The 18,298-nt window shown below is 42.3% G+C and overlaps 1 protein-coding gene across 1 annotated transcript in view; it reads right to left on the bottom strand.

Moving 5' to 3' along the window:
• LOC132575544 (coiled-coil domain-containing protein 102B-like) overlaps positions 1 to 18,298 on the bottom strand; it is a 104,942-nt gene that overhangs the window by 82,371 nt on the left and 4,273 nt on the right. The window contains exon 3 of the mRNA XM_060244355.1: positions 4,195 to 4,302. Coding sequence (XP_060100338.1) covers positions 4,195 to 4,302 — 108 coding nt within the window. The remainder of the gene's footprint in view (positions 1 to 4,194; positions 4,303 to 18,298) is intronic.

Here is an 18,298-nt window from a genome sequence, read left to right as displayed (position 1 = left end):
AGGAGGGAAAAGCTGGAAACTTGTGCATTTGTAAATGATGTTTTAAAAATGACGCTATGCTGGTGGGGGTGGGGGGGATGATTGTAAATGTAAAAGGAGTATGCCTGTGCATCCACTACTTATTTGTAATCTAACTTTTCTCCCTCTCAGCGCAAGAAAAAAGGTTTCCAGAGGAGAGGTAAGTGGCAGGTATGGAGAACATTCAGCTGTCTTCATGCATAACTTTGGTTTGAGAGCCAGTCTGGTTTAGTGGTTAAGTGTGCGGACTCTTATCTGGGAGAACCGGGTTTGATTCCCCACTCCTCCACTTGCACCGGCTAGCATGGCTTTGGGTCAGCCATGGCTCTGGCAAAGGTTGTCCTTGAAAGGGCAGTTGCTGTGAGAGCCATCTCCAGCCCCACCCACCTCACAGGGTGTCTATTGTGGGGTGGGAAGGTAAAGGAGATTGTGAGCCACTCTGAGTCTCTTTGGAGTGGAGGGCGGGATATAAATCCAATATCATCTTCTTCTTCTTCTTTGCTCTTAGACTCCTACCACTACTCTATTTAGGATTAGAAAAGATCCAGGTTTAAATAGTGGACAACCAATGTGGCACAGTGGGCTGAAATAATAACTTAGTTATCAATTTAGACCAATCATTGTCTCTCATTGAATTTTATGAAGATAAAATTGGGTGTTGGGAGAACCATGTGTCCTAGACTCCATAGATAAAAAGATATGTGATAAAAGAGTAACAGGGAGATAAACAAACAAGACTGCTGTTATACAATCTGAGCCACAGTAGCAACAATTTCTAGGAAATATCTGTTGTATTGATATTTTTTTACTACAGCACAAAATTATTACATCTAATTTTGTTTCATTTACATTAAACACAAGTCTCAGTATGGTCAGGGAGCTAGTTATAATGGGTGTCATCAATCTGTCTACTTCTCAGGAATCTTAACTTTGGTAATCCTCGCAAAACATTCATTTTTAAAAGTGATACCTCTTCATAAACAAGCAATTCTAACATGACCCAAAGACATTACTCCAGGGGGTCATGAATCCTTGTTAAAGACAACAGAAGGATGCTTCGGGCTATCTTGCTCAGCTACTGGCAGAACAGCTGTTCTAAATTTGAAGAGTTCAACAAGGAAAAGATAAAATCAATACAAGACAATTAGTGTTCAGAATAGCTGTGTTACAGTTGTTCAGGTTTCAAATGAGATTTGTTTGTGCTTCGTAATGGAATGTCACTTAGAAACCATCATTTTGGGATGCTTTCTGAGAGCATGTTGACAATACAATGACAGAAGGTAGCACAGGATACGTAACATCCATGTCGCCCTGACACCATTTTGCTTTCCCCCATATGTTAAGTAAACCAGATAAATCACACTGTGGTCTTGTTTCACTTTGACTTTTCCATCAGCATCTTAACATAGTTCCCAATTCCAAAGCCATTTTAAAAAGCCAAGGGGGGAAAGGCGAATAACAACGAAAGCCCTTACACAAATCTTTTCAGTAGATGTCTGAAAAATGCTGGCCAACACATACTGCATTTTAGCATCCCTCATCGTGTGTAACAGTGCAACAATACAATATTGCAAACAGCCACTTAAAATTATTATTACATGCTAAACTGCATACCTATACAGGCAGGATAACTCCTGTTGTAGCAGATGTACTCTAAGCCAGTGAAAGGTCTCACAACACACAATCATTCTGTGTATAGCTTCACAAAAGATGGTGGGAAGTTTGGATTGCACCTACTTAGCAACATCGCCTCACTGTGCCTGACCTCTAAGGTAATGTCTGTACTGGACTTAAGCATGTGAGACTGAAATAAACTTTCATTTTTCCATTTTACTAAACTTCTAGTTTTCAAAGGGAACACAATACAAATGGATCTTAAGGCAGTGAGGGCAGATGTATCTTCCACACAATGCATAAAGCTTTACATGGACTGGTTCCAAATAATGACTTTTCCTCATCTGGAAAGCAGAAAGCCCCCAGATTAAAGGGGTTCATCCATGTGATACTATGCTCATTCTGAAAGTGAGCTGTGGTGTTCCCTGGGCTTTTCTCTTGAAACTGAAGGGGAAAAAACTAACTTTTTTTTGGTCCAGTTTAAATGGGAAATGTGGGGAAGTGTCCATGTGGACACTTTTGCCATCATCGCTATTGGGAAGAGGGCATAAAGTCTAGCTCCACCTTCAAAATATCACAGGGCAGCTCACTAATTCTGTCATCCTCATGTAGCCCTTTAATGGACTTTAGTTCATTTCCTTGCCAATTCAAGCTGCGGTGATACAGTGTGGGGATAGTGAAGAAAAAGGGGAGAGTGAAATAAAATGGAAGTTCACAGCCCTGGGGCAGCAACACAGGTCGTTTTCGCACTCACCTTCCACCGGCGCGACCCCCCTCTTCACCGCGCAGGATCTGCGTGGATTTCGCACTAAACGCTGCGGAGCAGCCAGAAAAGCCGGAAGCTCCCGTCGCAAAAGCCGCGCAAATGCCAAACTGCTTTTTGGCGGTTTCAGTTTGAGTGGCTTTTGCGCTGGGAGCTTCCGGCTTTTCTGGCTGCTCCGCAGCGTTTAGTGTGAAATCCGCGCAGATCCTGCGCGGTGAAGAGGGGGGTCGCGCCGGCGGAAGGTGAGTGCGAAAACGACCTATCACTACAATAGAGGAAAAGGGGATGAATGGGGGTTGAGGCCAGCAGCAGATGTTATTGAAGTGGATTGGGATGTGGCTACTATTTCCAACTGCTCCTATATCACTTGCTGCTGTTTTCTCCAGGGCAACACATTTTCACAATAGCGGGTGAATGACTGCCTTTCAGAGCTAATTTTTCCAAGTTATATTTTTACAGGGATCCTGGAAAAGTGAATGCAACTATTCTGCCAACTACTAAAATTACTGACAGGCACTCGGTGTCTTATTTAATGGTATGGTTTATCAGCTCTCACATAAATTTAGAAAGCATGATGGGATATAGAGGGGAAAGTAATCTTTCAGAAGTGTTAGTAAGAAAGCATGAAATTATTTACACAGATAAACACACCTTCCCAGAAACCTCAATCTGAAAAGAAAATGTAATTTGAGAAGTGTTACATAGATTGAATATCAAAATCCACAAATACTGGTTGTTGCTTGTACTATTACAGCTTAGCACCTTAGCTATATTCAGCCCCTACCATTCAGGTGACTGGAAGCTATATCTCTGTTAAATTTCACTGAAAGGTATCCAAATATCAAAATACATGTAGAGGTTAGTAGTTGTCTGAGTAGCCAGTGTGGTATCATAGTTACAGTGTCAGTCTAGGTTGGGGGTGGACAAACTGCAGCTTGGGAGTCACATGCTGCTCTTTCACACATATTGTGTGGCTCTTGAAGCCTCCACCACTCCATTGGCTGACGTGGAGAATACATTTAAAGTTGCTTTATTTCCATCTCCCTTCCTTCCTTCCTTCCTTCCTTCCTTCCTTCCTTCCTTCCTTCCTTCCTTCCTTCCTTCCTTCCTTCCTTCCTTCCTTCCTTCCTTCCTTCCTTCCTTCCTTCCTTCCTTCCTTCCTTCCCCTGATGTTTGTCTTGTGGTTCTCAAACATCTGACATTTATTCTATGTGGCTCTTACGTTAAGCAAATTGGGCCACCCCTGGTCTAGGTCCAGAATCTGGGAGACCCAGGTTTGAATCCTCACTTTGCCTGATCTACTTGTTAGTGTTGTTGTGAGGATAAAAGGGAAGAAGAGGCAGTGATGTTGTAAACTACTTTGCAAAGAAAAGTGAAGCATAAATATTTAAATAAATACTAAGCAATTGGGGTGATGTCACATCATGTTGTTTTCTTGGCAGACTTTTTTTTTATGGGGTGGTTTGCCATTGCCTTCTCCAGTCAACACTTTCCCCCCAGCAAACTGGATACTCATTTTAGCAACCTCGGAAGGATGGAAAACTGAGCTGGTTACCTGAACCCAGCTTCCACCGGGATCAAACTAAGGTCATGAGCAGAGCTTGCCCTGCAGTACTGCAGCTCACCACTCTGCACTATGGGGCTCCTATGAGAGGAATTACATCCAGGTATATAATATTAGAATAACTTATGGTCATCATACATATACACAATGTTTGAAGAAAATACTATGATCTCTGGATTTTTAGTTAGAAATTTAATAAGCACAGTACTCAGAAATAGTAACAAAAGTAACATACTTCTGCTTGTAAATCCTGAATCTTTGTATCTTTGGGGGCTTTGGCTCCAGTTTCTTCTTCTTCCAGATCATCCAAAATTACTTCCACCTTGTTCTGATTTCTACCAAACTGAAAGACAGAATATAGTTTAATCACTCAAGAATTAGGACACCTGCTACAATTCTTATAAAGCTAAACTACATGTCTAATTCACTTGTACTACATGATGCTAAAGAAGCTGCAGATGGAGTCTCACTTAGAAGTAAACTCTGTGGGTTTCAGTAGGACTTAAAGCCCTGTCCACTTTCTAGTTTGGGCAGATACACCATGTAGTGAAGGAATGGGGATTCTACCTGCTGTCCCCCTACTGATCAGTTGTGCAAGTCCAGAATCTATGTGCAATCTGGAATTCTGTAAAATGCATGGTTCCTAGTCACAAGGGGGGGATCCTATACAGTATAGAAGCTACCAATACATGGAAATTAGCAGTGGAGGGGAGTCAGCGATGACAACCTCACTCTCTCCTCTCTGCATTCCAAACTCAGAACACTGAAAAAGCCCTTGGTTTTCTTATACCTGAGTTCAGGATTGTGGCCCTAATTGTATAAAAATACAAGTAAATATGATTTACAATGATTCCAAAATTATAATGCACATAATACGACATAAATAAATAACCTGTTTGGATCACTGTATTATGGGGAATGGACACACTGATTGTCCTATGCAGTCTGGAGTAATTTGCATAGGTTTCTAATGACAGATACTTATTTCCACCCAGTATCCTGTAATAATGTTGATGTCAGTATGTGTTTCATTAGACAGTTTGAACAGAATATTTTGCTATTGATGTTTTCATTTCTTTGGAAAATAGCATGATTTAAACAATATGTCATGGGAAGAAAAAAGCTGAGATGTTCTTGGCTTGCTAAATATTTTTAGCAAGAATATAAAGAACATTTGCCTTTACTTACTTAATGATCATATTACATAAAGGAGGGTTGCATTAAACACATATATATTCTAGAATAGCTATGGACATTTGTTCTTCTACATACAAACAAAATGTGACCTTTTTGCAATGTTAAAATAATTCATCATTGTAAATCTAAAACTCTGCCTACATCATGAAGTTTGAGTCATGAAGTATTGGGAGAACATCAGTTTACAATGTGTTGGGTAAGAATAATTATTTGTATATTGTAAAAATAAATTTATTTATTTATTATTTCTATTTATATCCCTTCCTCCCCACAAGCAGGCTCAGGGTGGGTTACAGACAGCAATTTACAAAAACATTTAAACAGTTATACCCAGGACTTCTTTTTGTAGCAGGAACTCCTTTGCATATTAGGCCACACACCCCTGATGTAGCCAATCTTTCAAGAGTTTACAGGGCTCTTTTTTACAGGGCCAACTGCAAGGTCTTGGAGGATTGGCTACGTCAGGGTTGTGTGCCCTAATATGCAAAGGAGTTCCTGCTACAAAAAAAGCCCTGGGTATACCAATATGAAGAGCCAGTGGCGCAGAGTGGTAAAGCTGCAGTACTGCAGTCGGAGCCCTCTGCTCACAACCTGAGTTTGATCCCAGTGGAAGCTGGTTCAGGTAGCTGACTCCAGGTTGACTTAGCCTTCCATCCTTCCAAGGTTGGTAAAATGAGTACCCAGCTTGTTGGGGGGAAAGTGTAGATGACTGGGGAAGGCAATGGCAAACCAACCGGTAAAAAGCCCACCGTGAAAACGTTGTGAAAGCAACATCACCCTGGAGTCGAAAACAACTGGTGCTTTCACAGGGGACTACCTTTACCTTTTATACCAATATGAATTAATATGATACATTATATTAACTGTTAACTAAGAAATATTTTGCTATGATTTTCAGCTTTTCTGCATCAACTTCTAGCCATATAAGTGGTAAAACAGTTATATAGTTTGCCCCCCCAAGGACGAAATAACGAGACAGACACCAAGTGATTGGAATAAAATTGGGCCACTTTATTAATTAATCTCACAAACAGCAAGGGTACCCCGCCAGTGACCTGGCCAGGGCTAGGGGTCACCGCAACCACTCCCCTGCCATAATGGGCGAGAGACCCAGCCCCCCGGGCAGAACTGAGTGCCTCAGCTCCCTCCGGGGAGGCCCGCACCAGAGGGCCCAAACTCAGATGCACGTCTCGCCAGAAAGCACCCCCTAGCCGAGTCTCACGGCTAGGGTGGCCAGACCGTCCCGGGCACCCGGGAAAGTCCCGGTTCTGGACACCTATTCCTGGCTCCCGGGCTGGCTATACCGGGACAATTAGAGGTCCCGGTTTAGCCAGCCAGAGAGCCGGTGGGCCCCGCACACGGGCGGGGAAGGCGGCGAGTGAGGGAGGGAGCATCCTTGCGCCTGCGCAAGGCCCCTGCGCACATGCAAGGATGCTCCCTCCCTCACTCGCCGCCTTCCCCGCCCGCGCGCGGGGCCCGGCGGCGGTGGCGGAGGCCCGGGAGGTGGCAGAGAGGCCGGCGCTGGTCGCTGGAGGCCCTCCAGCGACCAGCGCCGGCCTCTCCGCCGCCTTCCCGGCCTCCGCGACCGCCGCCGGGCCCCGTGCGCGGGCCTCCACTGCAGGCGGAGGCCGGGGAGGGGGCGGAGAGGCCGGCGCTAGTCGCTGGAGGCCCTCCAGCGACCAGCGCCGGCCTCTCCGCCGCCTCGCCGGCCTCCGCGACCACCGCCGGGCCCCGTGCGCGGGCCCTACACTGCAGGCGGAGGCCGGGGAGGCGGCGGAGAGGCCGGCGCTGGTCGCTGGAGGCCCTCCAGCGACCAGGGCCGGCCTCTCCGCCACCTCCCCGGCCTCCACCGCCGGGCCCCGCGCGCGGGCCTCCACCCGCCCTGGAAGCAGGTAAGCAGGGCAGGCAGGGAGGGAGGGGCCAAAAGCGGGGGGAGCGGCTGGCGGGAGGGGGCGGCCTTCCTTCCTTCCCTCCCTCCTTCCCTCCCTCCCTCCTCTCTTCCTTCCCTCCCTCCTTCCTTCCTTCCCTCCTTCCCTCCCTCCCTCCCTCCTCCCTTCCTTCCCTCCCTCCTTCCCTCCCTCCCTCCTTCCTTTCTTCCTCCCTTCCCTCCTTCCCTCCCTCCCTCCCCCCCTCCTCCCTTCCTTCCTTTCTTCCTTCCCTCCTTCCCTCCCTCCCTCCTCCCTTCCTTCCCTCCCTCCTCCCTCCTTCCTTCCTTTCTTCCTTCCTTCCCTCCCTCCTCCCTTCCTTCCCTCCCTCCACCCTTCCTTCCTTCCTTCCCTCCTTCCTTCCTTCCCTCCCTCCCTCCCTCCTTCCTTCCTTCCTTCCTTCCTTCCTTCCTTCCTTCCTTCCTTCCTTCCTTCCTTCCTTCCTTCCTTCCCTCCTTCCCTCCCTCCTCCCTTCCTTCCTTCCTTTCTTCCTTCCCTCCCTCCTCCCTCCCTCCCTCCCTTCCTTCCTTCCTTCCTTCCTTCCTTCCTTCCTTCCTTCCTTCCTTCCTTCCTTCCTTCCTTCCTTCCTTCCCTCCTTCCCTCCCTTCCTTCCCTACCTCCTTCCTCCCTCCCTCCTCCCTTCCTTCCTCCCTCCCTCTGGCCACCCCTGGAGTAGACAATACTGACTTTGGTGGACCCAAGCACTGATTCAGTGTAAGGGAGCTTTGTGTTTGTGACTGGACTAGACAATACTGACTTTGGTGGACCCAAGCACTGATTCAGTGTAAGGGAGCTTTGTGTTTGTGACTGGACTAGACAATACTGAATTTGGTGGACCCAAGCACTGATTCAGTGTAAGGGAGCTTTGTGTTTGTGTCTTCTGGTGCAATTTTGTTCTCAGATCCTGTATTTACTTCATCAGTATATGGGATAAGGCACTTTCTCAATTGTGCTGCATAATGCAGCCTATTTATTTTGTCCTGTTTGCTCTGTTGGCTCTATCTGCGCCACCTTCATCACTTTCGGGGTGTGGATCCCCCAGTGGGGTGGTCTCCCAACTCCCTCCGCCAGCTGTTTCTGATAGCCCTGCGCCCCCTCTTTCATTTGATATGTGTCCCGTGTGGGTGCCACCCTCCCGCCGGGAGATGCCACAAAATGAGCCCCCTTGAGGCTTATGGCGGCAGGGCTCGGGGGAAGCAAGCTAGACTGCTGTTCTTTTGAGGGGTTATAGAGTGTTTCGAGCCTGTCCCTGTGGCATCGGTCCCATCATTGTGGGGCCCAGGGGGCCAGTGCAGCGGCACGCTGAAGCAGCCTGTCGGTCACTTCCGGGTTCCTGTCCTGCATCTCAACCTGTCACTATGCAGCACAGTCTCACTGGAATCTCACTGGAATCTGACTGGCTTCTCAGCGTGGAACCCGTTCTCTCTAGTCTTTGAAAAAAGTAAAAAAAGAGTTTTATTTAACTTTATTTCCCCCTTTCCCTCTTTGTAAATAATCTTGGTGTTTCCGGCGGTGATATTTGGGGGATTTTTGGGGACATCACAGGAAATGCTGTGAAGTCACTTCCTGTTTCTGGCAGTGGCATTTGGGGGAAATGATGTCATTTGGGGGAAATGATGTCACAGGAAGTGATGTCATTTCCTGCTTCCGGCAGGTGGTGCGGGGGAAATGATGTCACAGGAAGTGACGTCACTTCCTGTTTCCGGCGGCACCCCAACCTTCCCCCCCCCAAAAAAGTGTCCCTGGCTGGCCTTCAGACATTATGGCCACCCTACTCCCGGCAGTCTGCAATCTCCACCCGGGTCTTCAAAACCCAGGGTTGATCATGCCAGACCCCAAATTCCCCAAAAGGGGGATGCTTCACAGTCCTCCTCTGGCCGTATAGTGCCCTAAACCCCAAAAACCTGCCACTAAAGGACCGCCTATTTAACAGCACCTACCAATAGCCAAATCCACAATCCACTGCAATGCTATGTAGGGTAGGCGAAAAACACAACCTGGGCAATGCCAATCAGCCTGGGTGCGAAAAAATTCCTACCCGGCTCCTCAAAGAAGCAACCAGCAAATGCCTACATAACATACAGGGCGGGTGGGAGGGGCCGAAGCAGCGCCCGACGCAGACTGAGAGGAACGCAGGTCTGGCTGTCAATCAGCCAGACCTCGCCCTCCAGCCTGCGCGCCTAAATGGGCGCCCTCTGTCTCTCCCTGTCTGGGAGAGATTTAGCTTGTATTTTAGCTAACAACAAAGGTGTTACTTGTATGGGATTTTCATTTATAAACATTATATCATCTGCAAATGCTCTATATTTATAAGTAAATGCTTTTACTTTTAATCCTTCTATTTCTTTGTCATCTTGGATTTGCATCAGTAAAATTTCAAGAGTCATTATAAACAACAGTGGGGAAAGTGGACAGCCTTGTCTTGTACCTTTGCTAATTATCATATCTTCTGTAAGATCTGCATTTATACATAGCCTTGCACGTTGTTCAGTATATATTGCTTTTATCATCCTTATAAAGTTTTCGCTCAACTCCATTTTCTCCATTATTGCAAACATAAAGTCTCAGTTTAAATTATCAAATGCTTTTTCTGCATCCACAAAGAATAATGCTACTTCTTTTTCTGGATGTCTTTCATAATTTTCTACAATATTTACAACAGTTCTAATATTGTCTCTTATTTGCCCTTTGGGGAGAAACCCCGCTTGATCCTGCTTTATAAAATTTATCAGATGTTGTTTAAACCATTCTGCCAATATTCTTGTATATATTTTATAATCATTTAATAGTGAGATTGGTCTATAATTTTTTACATTTGTGACGTCTCTATCTTATTTTGGAATCAACGAAATAACAGCTTCCTTCCATGTATTTGGTATTTTCTCTTTTATTCTTATCATGTTCATCAATTTCTGAAGTTTTGGTATTAATTCCTCTTTGAAGGTTTTAAAAAATTTAGCTGTATATCCATCTGGCCCAGGTGCCTTTCCATTTTTCATTGCATTAATTGCTGCTTCAATTTCTATTTTTTCAATTGGGTCATTCAAAACTTTTTTCATATTTTCTGTTAAAGGTGCTATTTTAATATTTTGTAAATATGCTTCCAATTTTTCTTTCTTTATTTTAACACCCTTAAATAATTTAGCATAGTACTTAAAGAATTCTCTCTTTATTCCTTCTTGATCTACCACCTCTCTTCCATCAGCCACAATTTTATTAATGATTTCGCTTTCTCTCTTTTTTTTTCAGTTGCCAGGCCAAATATTTTCCAGGTTTATTTGCTCCCTTGAAAGATTTCTGCTGTAATTTTTTCAGATTCCATTCCAGTTCTTTATTTAACAAATGTTTCATTTGTGTTTATAATATTATAATCTTCCTCATAATTTTCTTTTTTCCTGCCCTTTTTCTCAGTTCCCCTTCCTTTTTATTTATTTCATTTTGAATGTCCAACATCTGTTTTTCTTTTGCCCTCGTCTTTATTATTCAGTGTAATCAATATTCCTCTCATTGCTGCTTTATAAGCATCCCACACCGTCTGAAATTCTATATCTTCTTTATTGTTTATTTGGAAGAAAGCTTTAGTTTCATTTTCTAGAGATGTCACTATTTCTTTATTCTGTAGTAAATCTTCATTTAATCTCCATCTTCTCAACTTTTTAGACAATTTTGTAATCCACATTATTAGGTTATGATCAGCTCCTATTTTAGGTAAAATCTCTATTTTCTTTGTTATAAGGTCTAAATCCTTAGTGCCCCACAACATGTCAATTCTGGAAAAAATATTATGTCTTGCTGAAAAAAAGGTATAGTCCCACACTTCAGGTTAAATTTTCTCCATATATCTTCCAGGTTTTCTTGTTTGACCAATTCAAAAAAAGACTTTGGCAATTTTCCTTCCTTATTATTATTTTTTCCCAGACCTATCCAGTGTATTCTTAATTGTTCCATTAAAGTCCCCCATTATCAAAACTTGATCATATGTCACTTCATCAAGTTGTTGTATAATGTCTTTGAAAAAAGCATCCTTTGCTCCATCTGGTGCATACAATCCCCCAAACAACTTTTTTTTGCATTTAATATTATTTCTACCACTACAAATCTTCCATTTTTATCTTTAAGCACTAATCTTGGATCCAATTCTTGTTTAATATAAAAAATCACTCCCCTTTTCTTCTGTTCAGCCAATGAATGAAATTCTAGTCCCAATTGCTTATTCCATAAAAATTTGTAATCCTTTTGTTTGATATGTACTTCTTGTAAACAAATTATATTACAGTTTTGCTTTTTAATCCAATGATACGTTGCCTTTTTTGTGTAGTGAATTTAATCCATTTACATTCCAAGAAGAAATCAATGATGTTCTGTTCTGAGATCTTCTCCACTCTTGTATCCCCTTGTTCCTCATGCCACTTCTGATCCTGGGAAAGCTTATTCCCAGAATCAAGGGATTCATGGATACTGACAGTCAATGATCCCTCTAAGCTGCAGAGTCTGGTAAGCAAAAATTCTATTTTGTGAGCTACTGCATAAATTGTTGTGCTCTGGGGTCATCCTTACTGAGCTAAGACAAAAATGTGTGAGCTGGAGGCAAAAATCTGTGAGCTAGCTCATGCTAACTTAGTTTAGAGGGAACATTGCTGACAGCTTTATTGGTTGGGAAGCTGCAGTGGGAAGGGAACAAGGTCTCCATTTTTTGCTTTTAGTATGTGCAGAGATCCCTCATGGAAGTGAAAAGAAAGGAGTGATTTTCCCCTTTCCTCTTCCTCATTACAGTTACCCAGTACTGCAGTTATTAGTATACACATATCTAGACCCTATGAATAAGGTTTCCTGGGGAAGACAAGGGTGGGGAAGATTCTGCAATCTTTTTGCCTGTGAATTGTGTACCCAGCGCTTTGGCACTATGGGACATAGTCGGAAATAATTTTCCTTCACATATATTAGAATTTAATTTGATTAGAATTTTTGAAGATGTCTTGTCATTCAAAGGGAAATTATGATTTTGCTTTCTTTTTTCTCTGATGTGTCATATCATAGTTGTTGTTGTTCCAGAATAACAAACAGAAGAACTTCATCAAAGAACAGGGGAGAAAAACCCTCATGTATTCTGTTGATTCATTTCGACTGCTTCTGAAGAAATCTCAGCTTCACATTCTGCTACTAGACAGTGAAAATCTTGGACCCCTGATGTTAATTCCAAATGGGATTTTTAAAAAATCATTAGCATTTTTTCTTTACTAGTTGATTGGATTATGACAAAAGAACCCAGCAGGGGTGGCAGTAGTAATACCTTATACAGACTGTGTTCAAAACCTTCTGTAAATGGTGAAAATTGTTTTAGGCTGAGGGATTATCGCAATTATTTCTTCTAATTTAATTTTAAATCTCAAAAGGGCAGCTGCTTTCGAGCATTCTGAAGCAAAAGATCTGAAGCAAAACATGAGCTTTCATCCCTTAATTTGCCTGAATGACATCCTAACACTGCAGAAAACACAAAGATTGCTCACTAATTCCCATGTGGGTTCAAGGTTCAATAACAGAGATTTGTTTTACATTTCAAAGGACAGCACTGTGCTTCTATCTCAGACAACATTTTACTAGCACCTGAAACAGTACAGCATGACTGGTGCTCCTTGTCTTTTCTTAACAAATAATGTGTAAATAACCAAACAAAATGCTTCATCTCCATGACTAGAAGCTGCATTTGCTTGTTTATCATTTTTAAAGGCTCATTTTGCTGCCCTCTTATTCTAAGCATATGGGGCATTGAACATATGAACATATGAAGCTGCCTTATATTGAATCAGACCCTCGGTCCATCGAAGTCAGTACTGTCTACTCAGACTGGCAGCGGCTCTCCAGGGTCTCAAACTAAGGTTTTTCACACCTATTTGCCTGGATCCTTTTTAGTTGGAGATGCCGGAGATTGAACCTGGGACCTTCTGCTTACCAAGCAGATGCTCTGCCACTGATACACCATCCCTCCCCATTGACAGGCATTTGGGAGATTAGTCTGATTCTTGCAAATCTTTGTTCCCATCAAACAGCTGGCAAATGGACCCCCCCCCCTCATTATTTTGCACAACCCTTCTTCTTATTTATAAAAACAGCATGAATTCTTGAAGTCAGCAATTGATCTGATTTACTGCCAAGAGTTTCAACCAAATATAAAAAGTGCAGGGAAAGCCACATGTTGAACTTACCAGGAATTTTTTCTGAAGAGCAGTACTCTGCATCATGTAAGTTTGTTTGTTAGAGGGTAGTTATATTGGAACTTTTGAGATGTATTTTGAGCACTGTATTGTAATATTTTGATATTGATACCAATATAAATACTGCATTATAAATACGATAAAAGTTGTATAGTGTCTTAGGAAATTGTTATTGGAACTGGGGATTTCTTGATTGTTGCTTCACGTGTGCCCCAGTTCTCTCGTTGTATGTTTGGATCTTCATTGATTTCAAGCAAAAATCTAGAGTCTCCACTGTTTCATGAAATCCAATGAAGAAGATACATAGGGTGTGATCGCACTGGAGATTAGGTGTGGCATTATCCCGGCTCTGAAAAGGCCAGTTCTCTTTTATCTGTGCCCTGGCATTCATACAGCTCCTGCCCTGCTGCCTGGAGAGGCACTGGCCACATATGCACAAGTGGAGTCTTCAGATTGCTCATGCATATGCCAGGTGGGTGTGGAGTGGGTGCAGCATGCATCTGGCTGTTCAGGCAGCTGGGAAACATGCTCTACATATGATTTAAAGGTTTGCTACCTGGAAGTTCCCAGTAGCTATTTAATCTGGTCCTAGCCTGTCCTGTGATGAGGTAGGTATGAGTGGAACTCAGGAGGCAGATGCGCTTGTGTGATTGAGCACATTAAATCAGATGGGAGGTGTGGCTAGGTCAGACCAAATCTCTCATGGGATTACACCCATAATTATATAGATGATACCACACCACAATCCTTCAGATGACATGCACAGAAAATTCATATAGCTATTAAATATCATGAGCAATGGAACCATGAAGAACCTTATAAAATAATGGCTTTCAGGCAGAACTGTGACATCCCAACATTACCATAGTATTTGGTTGTTGCACCCTCTAATATGGAATTTACTACATCTTAATGTTGGGACTTCTGGTTAAACTCAATTATATGGATTCACTGTTGCGAACAGGATTAAGTTGACCCTTTTAACTTGATTTAATATAATATTCTGAATTACACAGAAATAGAGTTTATGCACAATCTGAAACACAGGTTACCAGAAGTTAGCAGAAATTTCTCAATAGATAAGTTAAAAACAAAGCGCACGCTACTCAAATGAAACCTTTGGATTTGATTGTTAATAATTTTTACTTGTTGAAATGGATTGGCCTTTCCCTACATTTTTAACATTCTGTAAGAGGAACCAGATAATTCAATAGCACAAGAAGAAATCTCATCCCACTGTCACTGAGATCAACCCCTCCCCCCAAAACACAAAGGTTGAGCAAAATCAATTTGTGTTTTAAATTAAACTGGGAAACAATGTTTGAGCGAGACTCTTCCCTGTCCTTTTTCCACAAATGTCTTTCTGCCTCTGTTTCAGTGTTGATACAGCTCTATTTACATTTAGCTTGCTTGGAAAAAAAAATAAAAACTGTTGCAGGAGCTAGAATGAAAGAACAAATCAAATTTATCTTCGCCTACATAGTTCATGCAGGTGTGAAGGAATGTTTACATATGCAGCAGGTGTAGGTACTTATCTGAATATTGTACACAAAATTTCAATGTATAATTGTGAGGTAGCGTGTTTGCATTCTCTTTGCCAAAAGGAGAAGAAAACTGCATTTTAATTCACATACTGAAAAACAATGAGGGCCTTGAAATGATAGACCTTTTGCACCCCCTAGTGATTAAGTTTCCATTTCTTAGTTAATCAGCTTCAAAATACTTGACCAAAAATATATATATACTATATATATCATTTAGCCTCATAACCTGTAATTCTGCAAGCTACCTGAGTCAAGTTACTATGAAGTAAACTATAGTTGCTCATGATGACATTATGGCTATTCAATGGAATAATTCTTTAAATGTAGCACTATTCAGTGGAGTAATTCTTTAAATGTAGTGTTAACCAGGGCTCATTTTGGGCAAGAGCTCACAGGAGCAGAGCTGTGGAATCTCTAAATTTTATTGTAAGTAAGTAAATTTTTTATTTATACCCCACCCTCCCCGCCGAGGCAGGCTCAGGGCGGCTTTTTCCACCCCCCCCCCCCCAAAAAAAAAACTTGCTACTGGGCTCCATTGTTCAAATCCCCTGTGAGAATTTTGCTGAATTCTAAGATTTGACAAACTTTCTAATATTTTCCCATACAACAAGTGGGAAAATAAAGCAGACAGATGGAAATCATCATGTCACTATGGCCACACAGGAGAAAGTTTATTTTAAAAGAATGATGGGAGTAAGATTTTATTAAGACAATTATAATTCAAGAAGCATTTTAGGGTAGATGCTGAGCTGATATAATTTAGTACACCTTCCGGTGATGTCAGGGGTGTGTGGCATATGCAAATGAGCTATGTGAATGAGTTATGCTAATGAGTTCTAGCACCTCTTTTTCTACAAAATGATCCCGGTTGATCTAAGATTTCACAAATAATATTGATGTGGGTCTTAAGATACAGGAAGGATGGTGATTAAATGTAGCACCTGAAGCATTCTTGGGAATAATACAGTAGGTGCACACACATTGCTCATGAAATTAATATTGTAATACAATATTACACAATATTTTGCTTTCTAATAAATCCATCCCTTCTAGTGGTTAAAAAGATAGATTCAGTTGTTCTATTCTGTCTGATATTTAATATGTGGAGACTGACAGCAAAAACCTATTCATATTTACTTAGAAGAAAGTGCCATTGTGTCCAACAGGATATGCTAACAAGTAATTGTGCACAACACTGCTATATATAGTTTTCTCTCTCCCTCCCTTCTTGTACAGTTGTATATTCAATTTTTTAAAAAATCTTTGCCATTATTTCACAATGAAAATATTATAATGAACAAATTCATTTTTTCCTGAAAAGAACCAAAAGAAACCATGCTATTTGCTAAAGCATTTTTAAGACTATAGTGCACACCAGTGGTCATTAAAAGAACCTGCACGTTATTTCTGGGTCTACACTGCAAAGTTTCCTAATATCCTTTCTCAATTAAACAAAATTCAAGTCCAGTGGCACCTTTAAGACCAAGAAAGTTTTTTTTCAAGGTATAAGCATTCATATGCACACAGACTTCTTCAAATATAGTGAAATGAAAGATTACCAGTTCATACATATATGTAGAGGGTGAGCAGCAAATTAGCATGCAACATAATGAAGAAGTTCAACAGATGCAAGGACCAAACAGGAATAAGAAGTTTAGTTTATAGGGTCACCATTTGTTTTGATTTAATTATGGTGAGAAACAAATAATCAAAATTGGAGACTGTTGTATAAATATACCCTTCTTAATTGTGGCACACAGACAGTCTTAGACAACTCTGGACCGGGCGTTACAGGCTGTGGCTGGGTGGCTCAGGCTGAGCGGGCTGAGGCTAAATCTGGCGAAGACAGAGGTCCTTTGCTTGGGCCGTCGGGGTCTGGGAAGGGAAATCCCCCTTCCGTTTTTTGACGGTGCACCACTGATTGCGACGCATAGGGTCAAGAGCTTGGGGGTACTACTGGAGCCTTCCTTAACAATGGAGGCCCAGATAGCAGCCACTGCCAAGTCCGCATTTTTCCATCTTAGGCGGGCAAGGCAGCTGGCTCCCTTCCTGGAGCGCGACAATCTAGCAACGGTGATCCATGCAACGGTCACCTCGAGGTTGGACTACTGCAATGCCCTCTACATGGGGCTGCTCCTGTGCCGAACCCGGAAATTGCAGCTGGTGCAGAACACCGCCGCCCGGTTGTTATTGGGGCTCCCAAGATGGAAGCACATCCAGCCGGGACACCGGGCTCTGCACTGGCTGCCAATACTCTACCGAGTTCGGTACAAGGTGCTGGTCATTACCTTTAAAGCCCTATATGGCCTAGGACCTGCCTACCTGAGGGACCGTCTCTTCCCATACGTTCCCCAGAGAGTACTGAGATCGGGAACTCAAAATCTCCTTGTTGTCCCCGGGCCAAAGGAAGCCCGTTTGAAAACTACAAGGGATAGGGCCTTCTCCGTAATGGCCCCTTCCTGGTGGAACCAGCTGCCGGAAGAGGTAAGGGCCCTGCGGGACCTTGCTCAATTCCGCAGGGCCTGTAAGACAGTCCTCTTCCGGCTGGCCCACAACTAACCGGCACTGAAACTTGAACTGAGTGTAGCTGTAAGATCGCTGTATGGTTTTAATGTTTTAAGTTTATAACCGTGATAAATGTCTAGTTTTTGTTTTTTTAACTATGTAAATTATGAAATGTTAACCTTTATGCTTAATTTTATATTCTTATGTTAGTTTTTATATGTTAGTTTTTATATGTTGTAAGCCGCCCTGAGCCACCTGGTGGGAAGGGCGGGATATAAATTACAAATAAATAAATAAAATAAATAAAAATAAATAAATAAACTCACCACCCACAATAATACAATATCTAATTTGAACATGGACACTGGTACCAAAGCTTGCAACAAACCCAGATGCCAACTTTGTTTCCATATACAGCCAAGGCAACATGATCACTGGACCTAACATCCACTATACCATTTTAGACTCATTCACTTGCTCATATTCTAACACTGTATATGCCATTAAATGACAACAATGCCCTTCTGTTCTCTACACAGGACAAACAGGTCAAACCCTGTGCCAAAGAATAAATGGACACAAATGTGACATTAAGAATTATAATTTTGAGTAATTTGAAGGAGAACACTTCATCCTTCAAGAACCTTCAGTGGGTGTCCTCAAAGTAGCTGTTTTATTCCAAAGGAACATCAGGAACAGACTGCAAAGGTAAATTGCTGCATTACAAGATATTACAACATTCAGAAGAACATTTATTTATTTATTATTTATTACTTTGCATTTATATCCCGCCCTCTCTGCAAGCGGACTCAGGGCGGCTTACAGTATCATAAAAACAATCAATTCCATAAAACATATAAAACCATAATACATTTATCAGTTTAAAACCATAATACATTTATCAGTTTAAAACAGCAACAAAAAGAACAGAACAGGAATATTGCTTTCTTATCTCA

Source organism: Heteronotia binoei, chromosome 7 (assembly GCF_032191835.1).
Source record: "Heteronotia binoei isolate CCM8104 ecotype False Entrance Well chromosome 7, APGP_CSIRO_Hbin_v1, whole genome shotgun sequence".
Taxonomy (NCBI): Eukaryota; Metazoa; Chordata; class Lepidosauria; order Squamata; family Gekkonidae; genus Heteronotia; species Heteronotia binoei.
Note: the sequence above shows the minus strand (reverse complement) of the source record. Positions and strands in the feature narration are given on the sequence as shown.